At 32.0% G+C, this 18,659-nt stretch overlaps 4 protein-coding genes and 2 pseudogenes across 6 annotated transcripts, besides 4 other annotated features; 2 read left to right on the top strand and 4 right to left on the bottom strand.

Moving 5' to 3' along the window:
- Nucleotides 1–2,897, bottom strand: TVAGG3_0403740 (annotated as a pseudogene). The gene has a single exon: nucleotides 1–2,813. A coding segment is annotated over exon 1 (2,813 nt).
- Nucleotides 2,898–3,451: 554 nt separating this feature from the next.
- Nucleotides 3,452–4,480, top strand: TVAGG3_0403730 (Iguana/Dzip1-like DAZ-interacting protein N-terminal family; the record flags this gene model as incomplete). The annotated part of the gene is made up of 1 exon (XM_001299387.1): nucleotides 3,452–4,246. One exon carries the CDS (start codon nucleotides 3,452–3,454, stop codon nucleotides 4,244–4,246), a length of 795 nt encoding a protein of 264 aa, XP_001299388.1.
- Nucleotides 4,481–4,729: 249 nt separating this feature from the next.
- Nucleotides 4,730–6,033: a mobile genetic element.
- Nucleotides 4,826–5,953, top strand: TVAGG3_0403710 (Mariner transposase; the record flags this gene model as incomplete). The annotated part of the gene is made up of 1 exon (XM_051232843.1): nucleotides 4,826–5,953. The coding sequence occupies one exon, from the start codon at nucleotides 4,826–4,828 to the stop codon at nucleotides 5,951–5,953; it is 1,128 nt and encodes a 375-aa protein (XP_051102573.1).
- On the bottom strand, nucleotides 6,034–6,927 carry TVAGG3_0403690 (uncharacterized protein; the record flags this gene model as incomplete). The annotated part of the gene is made up of 1 exon (XM_001288354.2): nucleotides 6,060–6,905. The coding sequence occupies one exon, from the start codon at nucleotides 6,903–6,905 to the stop codon at nucleotides 6,060–6,062; it is 846 nt and encodes a 281-aa protein (XP_001288355.2).
- A 1,845-nt stretch (nucleotides 6,928–8,772) lies between these two features.
- Nucleotides 8,773–9,612: a mobile genetic element.
- A 640-nt stretch (nucleotides 9,613–10,252) lies between these two features.
- Nucleotides 10,253–11,221: a mobile genetic element.
- A 174-nt stretch (nucleotides 11,222–11,395) lies between these two features.
- Nucleotides 11,396–12,178: a mobile genetic element.
- Nucleotides 12,179–12,721: 543 nt separating this feature from the next.
- On the bottom strand, nucleotides 12,722–14,508 carry TVAGG3_0403650 (annotated as a pseudogene). Its single transcript has one exon. A coding segment is annotated over exon 1 (1,787 nt).
- Nucleotides 14,509–14,531: 23 nt separating this feature from the next.
- Nucleotides 14,532–15,896, bottom strand: TVAGG3_0403640 (nuclear chaperone required for maturation and nuclear export of pre-60s ribosome subunits; the record flags this gene model as incomplete). Its single annotated transcript, XM_051232842.1, has 1 exon — nucleotides 14,532–15,896. One exon carries the CDS (start codon nucleotides 15,894–15,896, stop codon nucleotides 14,532–14,534), a length of 1,365 nt encoding a protein of 454 aa, XP_051102572.1.
- Nucleotides 15,897–18,659: the final 2,763 nt, after the last annotated feature.

Raw genomic sequence — 18,659 nt, 5'->3', positions numbered from 1 at the left:
TTATAAAATAACAAATAAAAAACAATATAGAAATGGAAATAATAAAGCACGAAGTTCGGAGACAGTTGGTAAGAAAGGTTTGAGTGCTTGTCGTGATGGATTCCATCCTTTAGGTAAAACTTTCGAAGGACGAGAATTTGTTACTTTCGGAATTACGATTGCTTTGTTTATCTTGTTCCCTTCGATTGCAGAGATAGATTGTGCTGTTGAAGGAACTGAACTGACTGGGAATCCACCGCCAATGAACTTGGCTGTGTTTCCTGCTATTTCTTCTGTTTTTGACTGTGTTGATGACCTCATCTCGTGGACTTTCTTCTTCTCCATGAAATATGATGATTTAGTGTAATTGAGTTCACCACGAACTTCTTCAACACTCTTCTTAAGTTCATCGATGTTACTTGAGCGATCAAACAGCTCTGTTTCGATCTCTTGAAGTTGTTTCGTCTTCATTTCGAGCTGTTCTTCAAGAATTCTAATTTCTTCATCACCGTCATCTTTCGTTTGACTTCCAACTTTCCTTTGTTCGCGAACAAGAAGTTTACGACGTTCTTCACGAAGAACTTTAAGTTTGTCGATTCGATAAAGACGTTCCATAAGTTTGTTTCGGAGTTCTTGTGTCATCTTGAGGAGATTAAGAAGTTCTGGATTCGATGCTTCTAAGAAACGCCATCTGTGGATATTCATCGGCGTTTCAAGTTCATCTTCAAGAGCACGAACACGACCTTGTTGGAAAAGGATTCTTTTCTCAAGATTTCGACATTCCGTTCGTAAATAAACGGAATGTTTCGATTTGTCCATCAATTTCTTCTGTTTTTCAACTTCGGACAACAATGTTTTCTTCAATTCGTCGACTTCATGGCATTTCTGTGTGTATGTTGCTGATTCTGATTTAAGACGACCTTCAATCAAAACAATCTTCTCTTTTAATAGGTCTAATGAATAAATTCTGTCATGAATTTGCTTTTCAAGTAAATTATACTGTGTATTATTCTCTTGATTCACGACTTTCAGCTTGGAAATGTCTTTCTCGGCAACATCAAGTAGATATCGAGAACGCATGTTGGTATTTAACAACGTTTCGATTGTAATTGCAAATTTCGGATATCATCGTTCATTTTTTCGATATCGTGACGTAACTGCTTACTCTGCTCTGCATATTCCATGCGCTTGATATGGCTAGAGATGCATTGTTCGTCTTTTTCAAGAATAATTTTCTTGGAATCTGCAATATCGCGTTCTACGAAGCCGTAATCAGATCCTGTTGTTGCGGATGATTGTGTAAGCTCTTCTAGTTGTCTCCGAACCACGTTCCTTTGCTGGATAAGCTGATCATTGATGGCAATTTGTTTTGCAATCTGATCATTGATGCCGTTTATCACTAAAAGGTTGTCCTGAGCGACTTTATTGTTTTGTTCGGCGATCTGTTTGATCTGTTCAGTGTTAGAAGCCGTAGTTGTCGCTTCAACAATCAAATCTTCAATTTCATTTCGAAGGAAACTGGCAGCTTTGTCCATTTTTGTGATATCTGTCTTCTGGCCAAGCATATCATTGTAGATTCCTTCGATTTTTGTGTAGATATCTTCCACTTTTTGCTTTTCTTGTACTACATCACCTCTTACAGCGATAATTTGCATCTGGCTGACATCTATATCGTTTTGTCTCATTGTAACTCGTCCGTCAGCTGCTAACAATTGGTGTCTTTTGAGATATAATTCTTTTCGAACTCGATCTAGGTCACTTTTAGTGGTAAGATACTCTTGTTGTACGAATTTCCTGTATTTAAGTAGTCCTTCGTATTCTTCTTTCGTTTGTTTGTATGTTTTATCGAGTTCTTTCACTTCTTTTTGTAATTCTTCATATGTTGGCTGGCTTTCTTTATCTCTGTCCTCTCTTTTCTGTATCAGTTCGGTAAGTTTGTCTTGTTCGTCTTGTCGTTTGTTTAAAAGACCTTTTACAAGAGCTAATGAAGCATTTTGGTTATCTTTTGAGTCATTTGAGAGCTTAAGTTCTTTACGAACGTTAATAAGATCGATGGAAAGTTGCGCTAATGAGTCTTTTTCTTGGGCTTTTGAATCTCGATTTTTTGTAATGGAATCACGATTTTCTACGATTTTGTCTTTGACAGATTTTTGCTGTTGCATGATATTGACTATTTCTTTCTCGAGATCTGTATTTTCTGTTGAAGTATTTTCGATATCTTTTTCAAGAGTTGATTTTTCGTCTTTTAGCTTAAATAACTCTGATTCAAAAGAAGCCTTTTGTTTGGCAAGTGTCTCGAGATCTCCGTTAAGCTGTTTAAGCGTTGTATCTTGAATTTTAATTTCACTTTTTAGAGCATTAATATCTGAATGCAAAGCATCGAGTGATATGTCTTCTTGAAATGCTAATGCTCCGTTCTGTTCCACAATTTTGGCAAGTCTCGTTGACTCTGTTTTGAGTTCATCGATGACATCTCGGCTTTTCTGCTCTCTGTCCTGAGACATCTCGACCATCTTCCATGCCTTTTCGAACTCGAACTTCAAACTTGCAATTGTACGTTGATCATCCTCTGATAATCTTAAAACTGAGTTAATTTTAGTGGCATTTGCTAGAATTTCTGAATTTAACTCACGGCACTTTTGGACAAGTAACTCATTGTTCTTTTGTGATTTGATAAATGCGTTGTAAATCGATTCATATTGTCCTCTGAAACCATCGAATGCATGATCACTAATCAACCCAGCAATTGTGACTTGGAAACTCTTTTCTAGGTCTTCTAGTTGATTGGATTGATCATCATCGATGCCGTCCTTTAGTTTGTCATCTTCAGTCATTCTGAAAAAAACACAGAAAAAACGTGTTTTTTTATAGCGATTTGAAAATGCAAATATACTTATAAAATATCGTACAACAATTTTTACATTGCAAATCAGTACATTTTGTGATACTTTTAAGATTTTATCCTCTATAAAACTTGAAACTGATATAAGTGCTATGCAAATGTTTTACACATATATGTGATATGTTAATATGAATGTGGTTTTATTGCTTGATGCTCAAAATCAATAAAATATTCAAAAATTACTTTAAAAAGATCTTTTATTAGTCTATGTATGTAGAACCTAAGTAAGTGCTACTAGGTTGCTACAATATAATAGCATTTTTGGTCATACTTTGAATTTTATTTAGCTAGCAATTCCTTTATCAAAGGATTTAGTAGGAAATTATTAGCTGCTTTTCAAAATTAGGAATCAACAATTATGCTTTGTTGATAGATATTACTTTGATGTGTTGAAAATTGCTGTTTGAAGTTGAACCATAAATTGTGGCCTAAATATGCTGATAAAGTGCATCATTGAATGCATGGAAGGAAATATTCCGGAGCAATAGAATGGATCTTCCCTATCAAAAGATGCTCAGAGCCAAATTCAAATTGAAAGATTTATTGTGTACGTTAAATTTTATAAGAAAAATGCTTCCAACTTATTACCAAATGCCTTATCCAGTTTACCATCAAGTTGTTACACTTGATCCATCACCTTCATTTAGATGGTGTCCGAGGAAGATGCCAATGAACTGGAATTTAATTCAAGAAGTTGATGTTGACGCAATCGTAAAAAATATGGATATTGATTCATTGGAATATCTCGTACAACACATTGCATTCGCTAATCTTAACAATTCTGATGCTCAACGCTTTGGTTCAACTGAAACCTTGAAAGCTTTTAAGTTGTTGCAACTTGGTGTTGAATATTTAACACATTTAAAGCGCCCATTACCAACGCAACCAGATTCGAGCGATTTAAGAAAAGCTTTAAGCGACGCACAAATGAGAATTGAAGAATTAGAAAATCTCTTATATCAATCAGAATTAAAACGCGAAAAAGCAGAATCCTCAGCTAACATTTACAAACGTCGCTTTAATACATTGCGAAATCAGTTCAATGAAGCTGAAGCAAATGCTGATGATGGAGAAGTAATTGGAATTGATAAGAACTCAGCAAAAGTCAATGATGCTTATGATGATGTTCGCAAGGAACTTGATCAAATGCGCGCATTAGTTGATGAAAGAGGTAGAACATTATCTCAAAGAGCTGAATCATGGAATCTAAGACAACAAGCTGAAATGAATAGACCACCTCCGAAGAACGTAACATCAAAAGACATTGCAAGTTTATTTGTTCAACCGGATGAATACAAGAAGAGTTTAAAGAGCAAGCCAAAGCATCGCTTTATCGGACAAAAAGAGAATGCAGTTGTTAAATGAAACACATTAGAACTAAGCAATGTATTTTACCCATATTCATTATTGTTTAATTTTTTTCGTTCTCGAACTGCTATTCTATTAATAACATTGTATATATTTTCACTCAAAAGAAATGTTTTTATTTTATTGAGCGTTTGATTTAATATTGTTTTATATAATAAACTTTATTTCATGCTATTATTCAAATAGAATACAAAGTTTTGCAACAACACTAGTACTTATGGCAAAGAAAACCATTAATTATAAATAAAATCTATTTTTTTGAACAATTTTACACTGTATCTTCTTCTTTTTATTAATTTTATCAATTTCTGATAAATAGATGTGTAACTTAGGTAAGTCTCAGTACCATTTTTGTATAATGGTGGAACAAAAAAGAAATATTATTGAAATTGAAATTTTCGTTATAGACAATATACAAGATCATTTAAAAATGAATATAATTTGATTAAAATGATAACAAACATATATATTTTAAAAATATAGGGTGTCCAAAGGTGCGTTTAGCACAGCGCTCTATATCAGACTATTAAAGGAGATATATGCTGATTATAAATATATAATAAAAAATATGAATATATGTATATGATGAGTATGTTGTATTTTGGCGCCATGCCGGTATATAAAATGAATTTTGAGACAAGAGGCGGTTTCGCGGGAAATTTTGGCGGGATTTTTTTCATTTTTTTAATGAATCATAAAGAAAACATCCTCGCTCTTGCAAAAAAATGCAAAGACTGTAAAAAAATCTACGAGGCATTGGTAAAATGCTTCGGTATGGATGCTCCTAGCTATTCCACTGTAACGTATCATGTTAGGATGTATCACTTCATGAACAAAAAGGCGCCCATCATAAAAATTGACAAAAAATCGCCGGATCAAAGAAAAATCAAAGCAATTCTTCAAGTGCTAGATGAAGACCCAAGAGCATCACTCAGAAGGATAGAGGAGATGACAAAGATACCACGTACAACAGTCAGTTATTATCTGCACAATTATTTGAACTACAAACTAGCGTATACACGTTGGGTTCCGCACAACCTTAATTCAGTTCAAAAAAAATCTAGAGTCCAATCTTCGAAAGAGCTCCTCTCTATATTGGGTGCGTATCAATCCAAGAAGTTTCGCTTTTTAGTAACAGGGGACGAGTCTTGGTTTCAATATGCAACAGAAGCCAAAATCATGTGGATCCCGAAGGATGAAAATCCGCAAACATTCCCGAAGAAAAAAATTGACACACCAATGATGATGTTGTCGGTTTTTTGGGGCGTGAATGGCATCATCGCAATTGATATTCTTCAAAAACCTAATACGATGAATGCTCAGTATCTAATTGACAATGTTCTTACTCAAATTATCAATTCTGATGAGTTTGAGAAATCCAAACAACAAAAACAAAAGTTTGCAATTCATTTTGATAATTCAAGAGTTCACAAAAGTCATAAGGTAATGAATTACTTGGTGGAAAACAATGTCAAAGTTGTTCCAAACCCAATTTATTCACCTGATATTGCACCATCTGACTTTTATTTATTCGGCACGCTAAAAAAGAGAGCTGAAGGACGCGAATTCGCGAGTCCAGATGATCTTGAAAATTTTGTAAGAGAGCAATTTGAGAAATTTTCTCATGATGATTTAAAGCGTGTCTTTCAAGCCTGGATCGATCGCTGCGAACGCGTGATTGAATCCAATGGTGATTATATTTAAATAAACTTTATATATATGTAACTTGTTTATTTCTATTCGCAGTATTCAGGTTTGTGCTAAACACACCTTTGGACACCCTATAATATAAAATTAGAAAAAATCTTTCTTAAAAAATGCCTCTTTCAACGAGGATATTGTAAAGCTGGCCTGTTGTCAAGCTTGGGAAGTCAAGATCTCTAAGTGCTGGTGGCAAAAATTTAGCCATTGTTTCTCTCCTTTTTTGTTCAAACCATTCTTTTCTTTCTATGGCCATCCACAATTGGGTTGGAGGGTCATAATAAATAGGATCCTTTCCACGAGCCCTTAATACTGCTTTAACTCTTTTTTCAACTGGTAAATTGCAAAAGAGTCCAGGAAAGTCTTTGTAAGGTCGCATATCTTTTGTAATTGATTCAATTGATAAACCATATTCGAACGATCGTATTTTTTCGATCATAATGTCTTCAAACCGCTTACCTATATCTTTTTCATCAACTTTTCGATCAGAATCTGTAGTTTCGGAAGATTCGATTTTGTGATTTCGTGGAGTATTTGCAGATTCGACCATATTGTTTAAACTAGCATTGCATCTCCATCCATATTGAATAAATGCATCTTTGATAAACAATGGATGGCCGTTGATAACTGTATCCAAACCATTTTTAATTAATTTTCTAATTGGAGCATTTTCTCCTCCAAAAAGATGCTTCCTTTTGTTAAAATGATATTGCAAAGTTACCATAGTAGCGGCTCCTCCATGATTTAAGATAATATCTGTAATATGCTGACAAACTAAATCAATATCATTTGGTGTAACTATTCCTAAGTCTATTAAAGGATGGGAAGTTGTGATTGTAAAATCATTCTGCTGGTCTGATTCTAAGTTATCCGAGCTGCCTGATTTATTGCTTGTCTCCTCTTCATTTTGTTCATGTTCTATTTTGTCTAGAGGTTGATTTTCGGCTTCACACATTGAATTAAAATTTATGAATAAAAAAAAGTTATCGTTATAAAATTTGGTTACAACTGTGTTTAAATAATTAAACAGAACAATTGGTATTTCTAATATAATTTTGTAAAAAATGTAAAATGTGGTTGGGCACTTTTCTAAACAATGAATTTTACATTTTGACATTTCTATCGGATAAGATCCAAGGGAAGAACAAAGCATAAAAATAGGATCTTACTAAGGATGTCAATTTGGAAGAAAAGTGAGAAAATTCCTAAAATGCTAAAAATGAATTTCCAAACGTATTTTTTTATCTCATTTTTTTGATTTTGAAAAAAATTTGGAGAGAAGATCTCTTCGTTTTTGAATTTTATCACGATGGTTTTAAAGTATATTAGACACATGTATTGATATTGCTATTTTTGTATATTTTGAGAGAAAATCCCCAAAAAGTAAGAAAATCTAAGACGGTTTGAGAAAATATATAAACTATTGAAAATTTGAATTAAACTTCTAATTTGGAAAAAAGAAATTTGGAAAGAAGAAAATTCAAAAATCGAGATTTAGACTCAGCATCAAATGGAGAACAAAATGTTTCTTCATATGAAGGAAAAAAATTTTCTTGAGAAGAAATAGAGTTTTTAAAATTTTATTGTATGTAATGAAATAAACAAATATTAAAATTATTTTTTGATAACAAGAAAATTCCCAACAGAAAATATTTGAGACAAAGAAAAAAAGAAAATTGAAAAATATTACTCTTCTTTATATTTCATGAGATTTTAAATTTATTCTCATAAAATTGACAATTTTATACGTTTAGATGAAAATAAGTGATTTTGCTTGAAATAAAAGTTATTGTTTGCTTACAGCTATCAAATAGATTTTTGCTATTTTGATTAAAATTTGTTAATCAAATTAATAAATTTTTTCTAAATATCTTAAATATCTGGATCACTCACTGATACAATGAATTGAACGATAAAAATAATACAAACTCAAATAAGTTTCCTGTTTTTCAACTAAAAAAAATTATGCAAATTAAATTAAATTAAATTGTTTATTCAAATATAAAACAAAGATGAAGTAATTACAGTTATCATAAACTTTATGAATAACTTTGTAATTGGTTCAGATTTTCGTAAAAATATTTTTATTAATATCGATAAGAATACGTTTACCTACTATCACAACATATCGATAAACAAGAGTAGAGTGATTTTTATCATCGAAACTTTTTAAAAGCTGTAAGCTGGAAGGAAAAATCTTGTTTTTTCTGAGTTAGTTGTAGAACTATTGATGTACGAGTTATCATTGTGATGTAGAAGGATGTCAATGTACTGACTGAAGGATATGAAGTGAATTGAATTTCATTGAATTTCAATTTGATCAAAATTTGTTGAAATGATATGAATGTGTCAACATCTGTATCACTCTCTTTCACTCCTTCCCTATTCTTTCGAGAACGAAGCTAGCTCAGCTTTCGCTGAGCGAATTGACACTTTTGATGCCCTAAACGTACATATTCTCAAATTTATCGAAAAAATTATACCACCCAAACTAGTATATTCTTATTTTAAATATGATATTATCCTTAGAAATCACACTAGAATATATTTAAATCAACTTTTAAAAAAGTTCGAATCCTGCGCGTCTCACTTTTTAAATTTTCCAAAAGGAAAATTATATTCTCCTAAAATGAAAACAATTTTCCGAATTGACATCCTTAATCTTACAAGTTAGGACATAAAATTACTGTCGTTTATCCATTCTAATTTCATACTCTTATCCTCGTCGTATTCTTGATATTAACCGAAAGGTTCTTGTATCACTTGTGGCCTTTGGGCCCCAGTCATTAAACATTTAGATATTTTTCCCCTGATTCGTTATTGTTATAGACCGAAAATAGATTTTTTCGGTTTTCTCTTCAAATAATTGAAAGAATGATACTATTATAGGTTTATTATATTATATAGCATATAATCATGCTATAGCCGAAAATTATAAGTTTTGAGAAGATTGAATATAACACAAATAAATTTGAATGTAAGTTAAATTGCTTGTTGTTTTTAATAGCTATTTAATGAGAAATCCAATATTGCAAAATTCAAATTGAATGATTGAAAGAACAGAAAAAGTCATTCTTTTCAATTTCGAATATGTTTCATTGTATTTATAATTATATGGCAAATAAGATATTTAAACTTGATTTTTGAAGGAAAATTCACAAAATTGAATAAATTCAAATAATTTTTATTCAAAAATAAACTAGTTATTTGAGTTTAATACTAATTATCTATTCAAACTACAAAGTTTGTAATTTAAAATATTTTGTGAGATCAGATTGAATTAATTCAAGGTTCTTTTCAATTAATATTAATGACCATATTACGCATTTTCGAACATTCTAAACCAAATATATAAAAATGGGAGACGAATGTTAAATTTGCTAGACATGGGGAGTTGTCTGCAAAGTTTTAGCTCTTATCTCTAACAAAAAATTAATTTTTAAAAAAAAAGACCGAATACGTTTCACAGCGAGAAAAAAATAAAAGGCAAGATAGAATTTTCTAGACATAAAGAAGTTGTTTACCGAGTTTTAGCTCTTATCTCTAACAAAAAATTAATTTTTAAAAAAAGACCGAATACGTTTCACAGCGAGAAAAAAATAAAAGGCAAGATAGAATTTTCTAGACATAAAGAAGTTGTTTACCGAGTTTTAGCTCTTATCTCTAACAAAAAATTAATTTTTAAAAAAAGACCGAATACGTTTCACAGCGAGAAAAAATAAAAGGCAAGATAGAATTTTCTAGACATAAAGAAGTTGTTTACCGAGTTTTAGCTCTTATCTCTAACAAAAAATTAATTTTTAAAAAAAAGACCGAATACGTTTCACAGCGAGAAAAAAATAAAAGGCAAGATAGAATTTTCTAGACATAAAGAAGTTGTCTACCAAGTGTCAGCTGTTACTTCTTCTCAATACTGATATAAAATAAAAATCTTTATTATTTATTTAACCTTTATTGTTTCATTAAACTTCATTTATTTTATATTATAGTTTTATTCTTTTAGCTACTTGTAAAATAATCTAATTTTATATCATCATTTTACCGGATTATTCTTCAGTACATCGATTGTGTATCTAAAATAATATCATTATCCTTATTCTGTTTTTTCCAAAATTCTTTTAAATATCTTTTTTGGTTAGATTACTTTATACTTTTTACTTTTATTTTTTAATTTCAAAAAAAAAATTTGGTGATTGTTCTATTCTGTTACAATGTGCATTATCATATTCTAATGAATTATTCATTACATACATTTAAAAAAAACTTGTTAAAAATGAAATTAAAAAATTATGTTTATTATTACGCTGTGAATGTGTCAACAGCGGTCATGCCTGTATCTGTATCCCATATTTGCCATAACCTTTCTGTATCTGCATTTGTGTATTTCGGTTTCAGCTGATACATTTGATTTGGCGTGTAATTTGTTCCAGTTAATGGATTAATTGGGAGATCTTCATGCGGTGTGTTATTATTGTACTCCCAAATAAAGGCAGGAATAGCCTGAATGCTTTGGCAGCGCTCCAATGTCGGCCAGAATCTCTCAATCTTCCCATTTTGGTAGGGAGAATGAGAGTCTGTATGCCGCCATTGGACGCGCCAAAGATCAAGTAGATCTTGAAAGGCGCCCCTATTTTCTGAACCGTTGTCGGTCCAGAAACAATAAGGGGCGCCAAATTCAATGAAGGCGGAAGCCGCAACGTTCGCTGTCGTCGCTGCCAGCATATCTGGTATTTGTATACACGCTAGGACTTTGCGGCTAAAATCGTCGATTATGCCATAAATATACTGGCCACGAACACCCCTAAAATAATGAACATCTGCGTGCCAGATAAGATTGGGTGAAAGCGCCCAATATCTTACTGCTGTTTCTGGCCCGGCATGCTCTAATCGCGTCTTGGTGAAATGATTTTCTTTGAAGTATCTGCGTACTTCTCTATAAGATACATCAATTTGTTGTAATTTCAAACGTTTCCATTGTTTTGTTTGACCACAGGGAAAGGCCCAGTGGTCATGTATCACAGCAAGAGCTTTGATTTGGTCGTAGGGATTGACCTACGACCTTTCTTGCCTTTAGGCAATGGGATATTCTGTAAGCTAAATTGATTTTGTAAAAAATTTTGAAACATCTAAATATTTGAAATCATTTGATTGAAGGGTTGGGGCGATGGGAACATGGGTGCAAGCTTCTTCCCATGTCATTTTACCTTCTTCAATCTGATTGGAAATACCAATTAGGTAAATTCGATCGACATACCCTTTGTAAGGATTCATTCTAATGAAGTACGTTAACAATCAAAATTTCTATAAGTGTCTAGTATGGAATTCAAAAGAATAAAGAAAATGGTAACGTAAATAAACGTATTATGAAATAATTTATAATTAAAATGAAAAAAGAAAAAATAATAAGTAAAGTGACTGGAAATGAAAATTAAAATCAGTGTACAGTTTTATTTTTTTCTCGCTGTGAAACGTATTCGGTCTTTTTTTTTAAAATTAATTTTTTGTTAGAGATAAGAGCTAAAACTCGGTAAACAACTTCTTTATGTCTAGAAAATTCTATCTTGCCTTTTATTTTTTTCTCGCTGTGAAACGTATTCGGTCATTTTTTTAAAAATTAATTTTTTGTTAGAGATAAGAGCTAAAACTTTGCAGACAACTCCCCCATGTCTAGCAAATTTAACATTCGTCTCCCATTTTTATATATTTGGTTTAGAATGTTCGAAAATGCGTAATATGGTCATTAATATTAATTGAAAAGAACCTTGAATTAATTCAATCTGATCTCACAAAATATTTTAAATTACAAACTTTGTAGTTTGAATAGATAATTAGTATTAAACTCAAATAACTAGTTTATTTTTGAATAAAAATTATTTGAATTTATTCAATTTTGTGAATTTTCCTTCAAAAATCAAGTTTAAATATCTTATTTGCCATATAATTATAAATACAATGAAACATATTCGAAATTGAAAAGAATGACTTTTTCTGTTCTTTCAATCATTCAATTTGAATTTTGCAATATTGGATTTCTCATTAAATAGCTATTAAAAACAACAAGCAATTTAACTTACATTCAAATTTATTTGTGTTATATTCAATCTTCTCAAAACTTATAATTTTCGGCTATAGCATGATTATATGCTATATAATATAATAAACCTATAATAGTATCATTCTTTCAATTATTTGAAGAGAAAACCGAAAAAATCTATTTTCGGTCTATAACACCCCTGATTCGTTATCATAATTGCATTAAAAAAGTTAAATCAAAGGACAAGTTATGATAACTTCATTAAGAGGGGATCATATGCAACTTTTTTGTTACAAATAACATCTTTTTTAATGATTTTGATAAATGCTCAATCTCCCTTTTTAGAATCTACTTGAAGTACATTATTTTCTCAACAAAATTCAGAATTTTAGAGAGTTTCTTCTTTCCAAAGTCCTTCTTCACATATCTTTGAGATAAAATTTGTAAATTTCTTTGTTATGATGATTCACTATCTTGAAAAAATTTATTCTTTTTAATTGACATATTTGTCATTTAAATAAAAATCAAATTTATGAATTTTTTAAAGCATCAAATTGATATGAAGAAATTCTTATTATTTTTACTATATATTGAATATTATAGAATATGTTTAGTTACATATCTGCTTCAGGAAATGAAATTTAAAATTGAATATTTAAGTTTTAGATTATAAGGCAGAACAATTTTGATATGAAGTAAAAAAAGCATTTATAAACAAAAAATAATATACATTTTATTTAAAACATAGTTGCCTTTTCAATGAATAATTTCGTTTGAGTAAAGATTTCCTCGAAGATCTTACCTAAGTCTTGTGGGGACAAATTCTCCAGTAGATCAGTTCTAGAATTTCTAGATGTTGCATCACTTTCGATATCAATGATTTTATAAAAATCTTTGTTCAAATGTTCCAATCTTTTCTTTGGACAGTAACCCTTAAACGTGATATTGATGCAATTTGTACTTGGATTATTATTTTTTAATTTCCTGTAGAGTTTTTCCATTGGATAGAATGCATGATATCCAAATGGGCATAATATCCATAATGGATTTTGTTTGGCCAATTGTTTAATGTATACTTCTAATTGATCTTTCTGAGTCAATATTTCGTTAGGTCCAATGAAATCATCAATTGAGTATTTCTCATCATCAGTTTGGAAATTCGATTTACCTTCAGCAAATAGTTTTGCAGCAATTTCATTATCAGGGTGGGAATGGAATTCAGGATGATGAGCTCCATTATCTGTGATGAAGAAAATGATTTGTGAGGCTTCTTTTCTGAAATCTAGCTTAAAGTACGCCTTGAATGCCGAGTTCCAATCTTCAGGGCCATCTCCCATTCCTCCTTGGCAGGGGATGTACTCTATTTCACTGACCAATTCATCGACTCCATCAATAGAGAGGAAATTAATGTATTCGGTATCATTCTTGTTAATACTCTTGTTCAATTTCTTTGCGTAAATCAAGTCTCTGAATGCAATAAGCGCAATTTTGACATCGGATTTCTTTGCTTTGAACCATTCGATGGCATTTTTAATTTGGAACTTAATCAAATCTCTGATTTTTCTGTTGACTTAGTTGCATCATATATGAAAACTAAATCAATTGGTTTGAAATGTCTCATTGGAACAGGTTCATCTTTAGGAATTGGAGGTAATTCAATACCAGAAATAGGTTGCATATCCTGATAGTGACCTGTCTCTGCGATAGTTCTCCATTTGTTGACAAGGCAAACAGCCATGTTTCTAACCAATCTCTTTACACCTTCCAAGTTGAGTTCTTTGAAGAGTCGAGATGCTGCGCCATCAATGATTATGTCGCCTTCATTGGAATATTTTGGAGCGATATAATAACAACCAGAAACTAATCCTTCATCGGAACTGAGAGAGAAAGGTCTAAATGGTTTGATGTACTCACAGATTTCTTCATAATTCATGCCATCAGGGATTTTAGCTCCTGCAATTGTTGTTCCTTCTTTCAACTCTAGAACGTTGTATCCGTAAAGATAGTATCTATAATTTGCAATCTGCTTGCAATCTTCTGAATCAAATGACTTCTTTTGGAAAGTTGCTGGTGTTTTTCTATTAAGAGTTTGTCCTCTGACTGGATCTTGACCATCGAATCTAAGTTTAACTGGTTCTTTGACTTTGTCTGAGTTTTGCTCAAGTACATCGCAGTCGTACAACTTGAGATGTTCCAAATAATAGTCCAATTCGAAGGTGAATCCTTGATCAGCCCAGAATGAAACACCACCTCCTTTCATCCTGAACTGTTCAACTGTTTCGACAAACTGGTAAGCGTGTGAGAAATCACTTGTATCTCCTCTGATTTGATCAGCAGCCTTCTTAATATCTGGATCAACTGGAGCATCTGATGGTTTTGCCTCTTGGCCATTTGAGCAAATAACCCAAACTTGGTGGTATTGCCCTGATAATATTTCCGCAATGCAATTGCAGTAATTCTGAGAAACTTTGACAGTGAAGCCAAGGTTTCTTAAACGCTCGATAATTCCCTTTTGATCATTCAAAGTTTCATATGTAACAGTTCTATCTATAAATTGATTTCCTTTAGGTGGGGCTGGTTTTCCTTTAGTTGAAGTTTGTTTTCCTTTAGTGAAGTTTGTTTTCCTTTAGGTGGAGTTTGTTTTCCTTTAGGAGTTCTGATTAATGGTGGAGGAGCTCTGATTAATGGTGGAGGAGCGCCTCTATTTTGAGGTAGATATATTTGATCTGGAGCAGATTGAGGTGGAGGATTTGGTTCTTGTTCATTTTGTGCACCGTCTTGGTTTACTGTTGCATCGTAGAGTTGGCAAATGAGAATTTTGTATGGCCATTTTGCATTCCTGCCGAGATCTTCATCTGGGAGATCTCCTTTATACTTTTTGTTGTTTGCACCTTGTTGTGTAGCAGCAACGTTAACAAGTTCTGCTTTCTCGTTTATGAAGTAACCAATGGCTGCATCGAACATTTGGATCTTTTCCAATCTATCAGTGAGATTTGTGAAGACTCTGTTATCTTTATTATGCAATTGTGCATCGAGTTCTTGAAGTGAAACTTTTTCTGGTAAAACTGGGAAAGTAATTTTTCCTTCTGTTATTGCTTCGCTTGTATCTAATTTCGACAATTTGTTGAAGCATTCTGAGATTTTCAGAGGATTATCTGACCAAACAGATTTACTGAAAACTTTCGAGATATTCTTCGGACAAATTCCTACTCCAACACCTATTGTTGATGTCTTCAATGACTGTAAAGTAGAAATGCATGTTCCAACTGCTTCCATTTCTGTCTGATAGAAATGAGCGCTTGTGATTGCAATCAGAATTGATTCTTGCTCTTGTTGTCTGCATCTGATGTTGTATGCAGCTGTCAATGCCTGAGAGAATCTGAATGCAGTCTGTGTTTGCCTGCCCTGTGTTGTTAAAAGTCTGTATATTTCGGTGAAAACTGGAGAATTTTCAACGAAAATATCTTCTTTCTTCTTGTTGATGCAAACTGCAACAGGACCAGTTGATGTAGCCAAAATTACTGTGATTGGAGAGTTGCATTCTTTGAATGCTATCATTGTGGAGAAGACAGTTAGTACAGTTGATTTAATTGATAGCATTCCGGATGATGATTCTGCGCAATCAATAACGAAAAACAAGGAATAACTTGGTACGTAACCAGCACTTTTTTCGAGTCTAAATCTCTGGTCTTGGCCATCAGTTATTATAAATCTGATCAATCCAGGCATTGATATTCCACTGCCTTTCTCTGATGCAATGTACTGCATTGCTTTGTTCGGAATGAACATTTCTTCAGGGTTGAAGTTATGTGTAATGTTTCTTTCGAATACTTCCAAACCAAATTTTGAGTCATTGGAACGAGGAATGTAATCTAATTCATTTGTATCTGTAACTTCACAGATTCTTGCCATCGATGTCTGGAGATTTTCTGATACACAAACAAATTGATTATCAGTGCATTTAATAGATTTGAAGGAGCAAGTGACATTGATCTTGTTTTCAGACAAAGTCATTGTAATAGATTTTTCTTTGTTTTCTAAGTTTTCTTTACTGAAACCTTTGAAGAAAGCTACAATGTATTTCTCGCATTTGTCGAATCCGCTTCTTGAACTGTGTTTGTTTGATAGAACATGTTGTCGTATTCCTCAGTGAGTTTTATGTATTGATTTACGATTGGAACTTTGTATTCTTCAGGAGGTTGGATGAACCAAGTAATTGTTGAATTTGTGTTTTTGTCCCATCTTGGCCATGATATTGTTGTTGTGTTCAATAGGTTTCCATCTGAGAAGACGAAGAAACTGTAGGATGATTTCACGTCTTTGTTAATGATCTTTCGAATTGCAATGAATGGATCTGATGATAATCTCTTTGTATCGAAAGTTTCAAGTGCAACTTGCAGATGTTTTCTCTGGAGTTTTTCAGATAATTTCTTGATTTCCAAGTATTGGAATTCTCTGTCTGCGAAAACAGCAAGTCTGAAATCAAGACCAAGGTGAGAACATGCCATTGCGAAAGCAACGAAATACAAGAGATTATCACGCTTGATTTCTTCAGGTGTAATTGATTTGATATCAAGCAACAAAACAATCTGAGAATTTGTGTTTATTTGGACTTTATTTGCATAATTAACAATGTTAAAAGTGGTTTCTGTTGCATAATCAATGAATTTGTCGATTGGCAGTTCATTTTCTTCAGGAATATCATCGATTTCAGCAATTCCTAAACCTGGTCTACTTTCCAAATCATCGGCATATTTTTGTTGTTTGTCAATGTTGTCAATCATATATTTGTAAGCATCTTCATCTTTGACTGTTCCTCTTCCTTGTTGTGAGTTTAATCCGATTTGATTAGTAAATTCCTTCCTTGGAATCACTGATGCGTTAGAGCCAACATTGAATTGTTCTTGATTTTTCTGTTTCTGTTTCTTTTCTTGATAAATTGTTTGAGGAAGTGTTATAGATTTGGTGTTAAAAACTAGTTTCTTTGTGATCCTTCTCCATTCTTTCTTGAACTCTTCAACAGAAATCAATGGTTGTGTTGGCTTTACAATATATTGGATATGATCACTGTTTTCATCATCACTCTCTTTAATTTCAAGATTTTGAATCTGACAACCAGACTTAGTCAAAATTTTGAAAAGTGAAATGAAATTGTGATTGAATTCAATGCATTGAGTCAAAAATGGAGTTGTTCTGAGTGTATCCTTATTACTTGACCAGTCATAGAATGCGGCCAATGATCTGATCTCTTCTTCTGCATTAGATGCAGGGAATCCTTTTGTATAATCTTTGTAATTTGACATAATTAAAATGAATTTTCTGCATCTATAAAGAATCTGTGAAATTTTCTCGTAAATTGCTTTTGCAGATGTTAAATTCTTAAAGAAGATTTTTTCCTGGTCAAATTCTTCGTTGTTTGGTATCATGATCAATTCCAATTTTGGTTCATTTGTTTCTTCTAATTTCCTGTTAATTTCTTGTAGCATTTCCTGTTTTTGTTGTAAATTGATAATTCTTGTGTCAAAAGTTAATTTTTGTAAACTGTCTGATTTGAATTCAGTGACAATTGTTGTGTTTTGGTCTGAAACAAATTTCGGAGTCATGTTCTTCAATTCCTTTTCATTTGATAATTTTTGATTCATCAAAGGAGTCATATTAACATTGATATTTCTATTGTTATTTACATCTTTAATGTTAAATGAATCATCAATTGTTAATTGGAAATCATCTTTTATGAGTTTGTCGAATTTATTCTTCATTGTTTTAACAATGAACTCTCTAATTGACAGTGTTCTATCTTGTTCTCTTGGGAAATTCTTGACCTTGTTGAGAATGGTGTTAATTTCTTCTTTTCCAAAGAATTGTTCCAACTTTGCGAGAAGATATCTCAGATCATTTTCTGACATTTCTTTAATCAATGCTGAAATTTTACCTAGTTCAGGAATAGAAGCAGGAATCCATAGATCTAATGAATTCTTCCTATCAGAGACGAAAACTAATAAGTTCATATCCTTTAACTCCTTTTTGAATCCAGAAATTTCTGGTTTCTTATCTAAAATCGATAGAGCTCTGATTTCATTTGTAGTCAGAATTGTTCCAAATCCTTCATTGGCATAAAAAGCATGAGGAAGAATTTGATCGTTGTAACATAATGAATAACTTATATCATTACAATAGCAATTGCATGTTCCAAATGAGAGATAATTTCCTCTTAACGGAGAAATTACTTTCAATTTGATTTCTTCACTCCATTGGAATTGTTGACCATCAATACTTATTTCAAGCATTGATTTTTCATTTCGATTATGTGCAATTGACTTTATATCAACTTCAATAATGTAAGAAGCTTCATGACTTGTTAAATATGGAGTATTCTTCTGATTAATGAGACTGACGTTGTCTGAGCCTTTAATCTTAATCTTTGGTTCTTCTTTATATCTCATGAAGTAAGAAACAATGAAAAAGTATTTGTTATATGTGTATCCAATCTCTATTTCCTTCTTCTCTGATATAATTTGGTAAGGCGGGGATAAAGAGTTGAAGAAAACCTTTCTATTACATGCAAAAACAGGAGTATTGATTTTGACTTGAGAATTTTCCAATGGAGTATGATATAAATTGAGAGTAATGCCTTTGATTAAATAATCTTTAAAAGACTTTTGGAAAACAATTGTT

This window comes from Trichomonas vaginalis, chromosome V (assembly GCF_026262505.1).
Source record: "Trichomonas vaginalis G3 chromosome V, whole genome shotgun sequence".
NCBI classification, from domain to species: domain Eukaryota; phylum Parabasalia; order Trichomonadida; family Trichomonadidae; genus Trichomonas; species Trichomonas vaginalis.
Note: the sequence above shows the minus strand (reverse complement) of the source record. Positions and strands in the feature narration are given on the sequence as shown.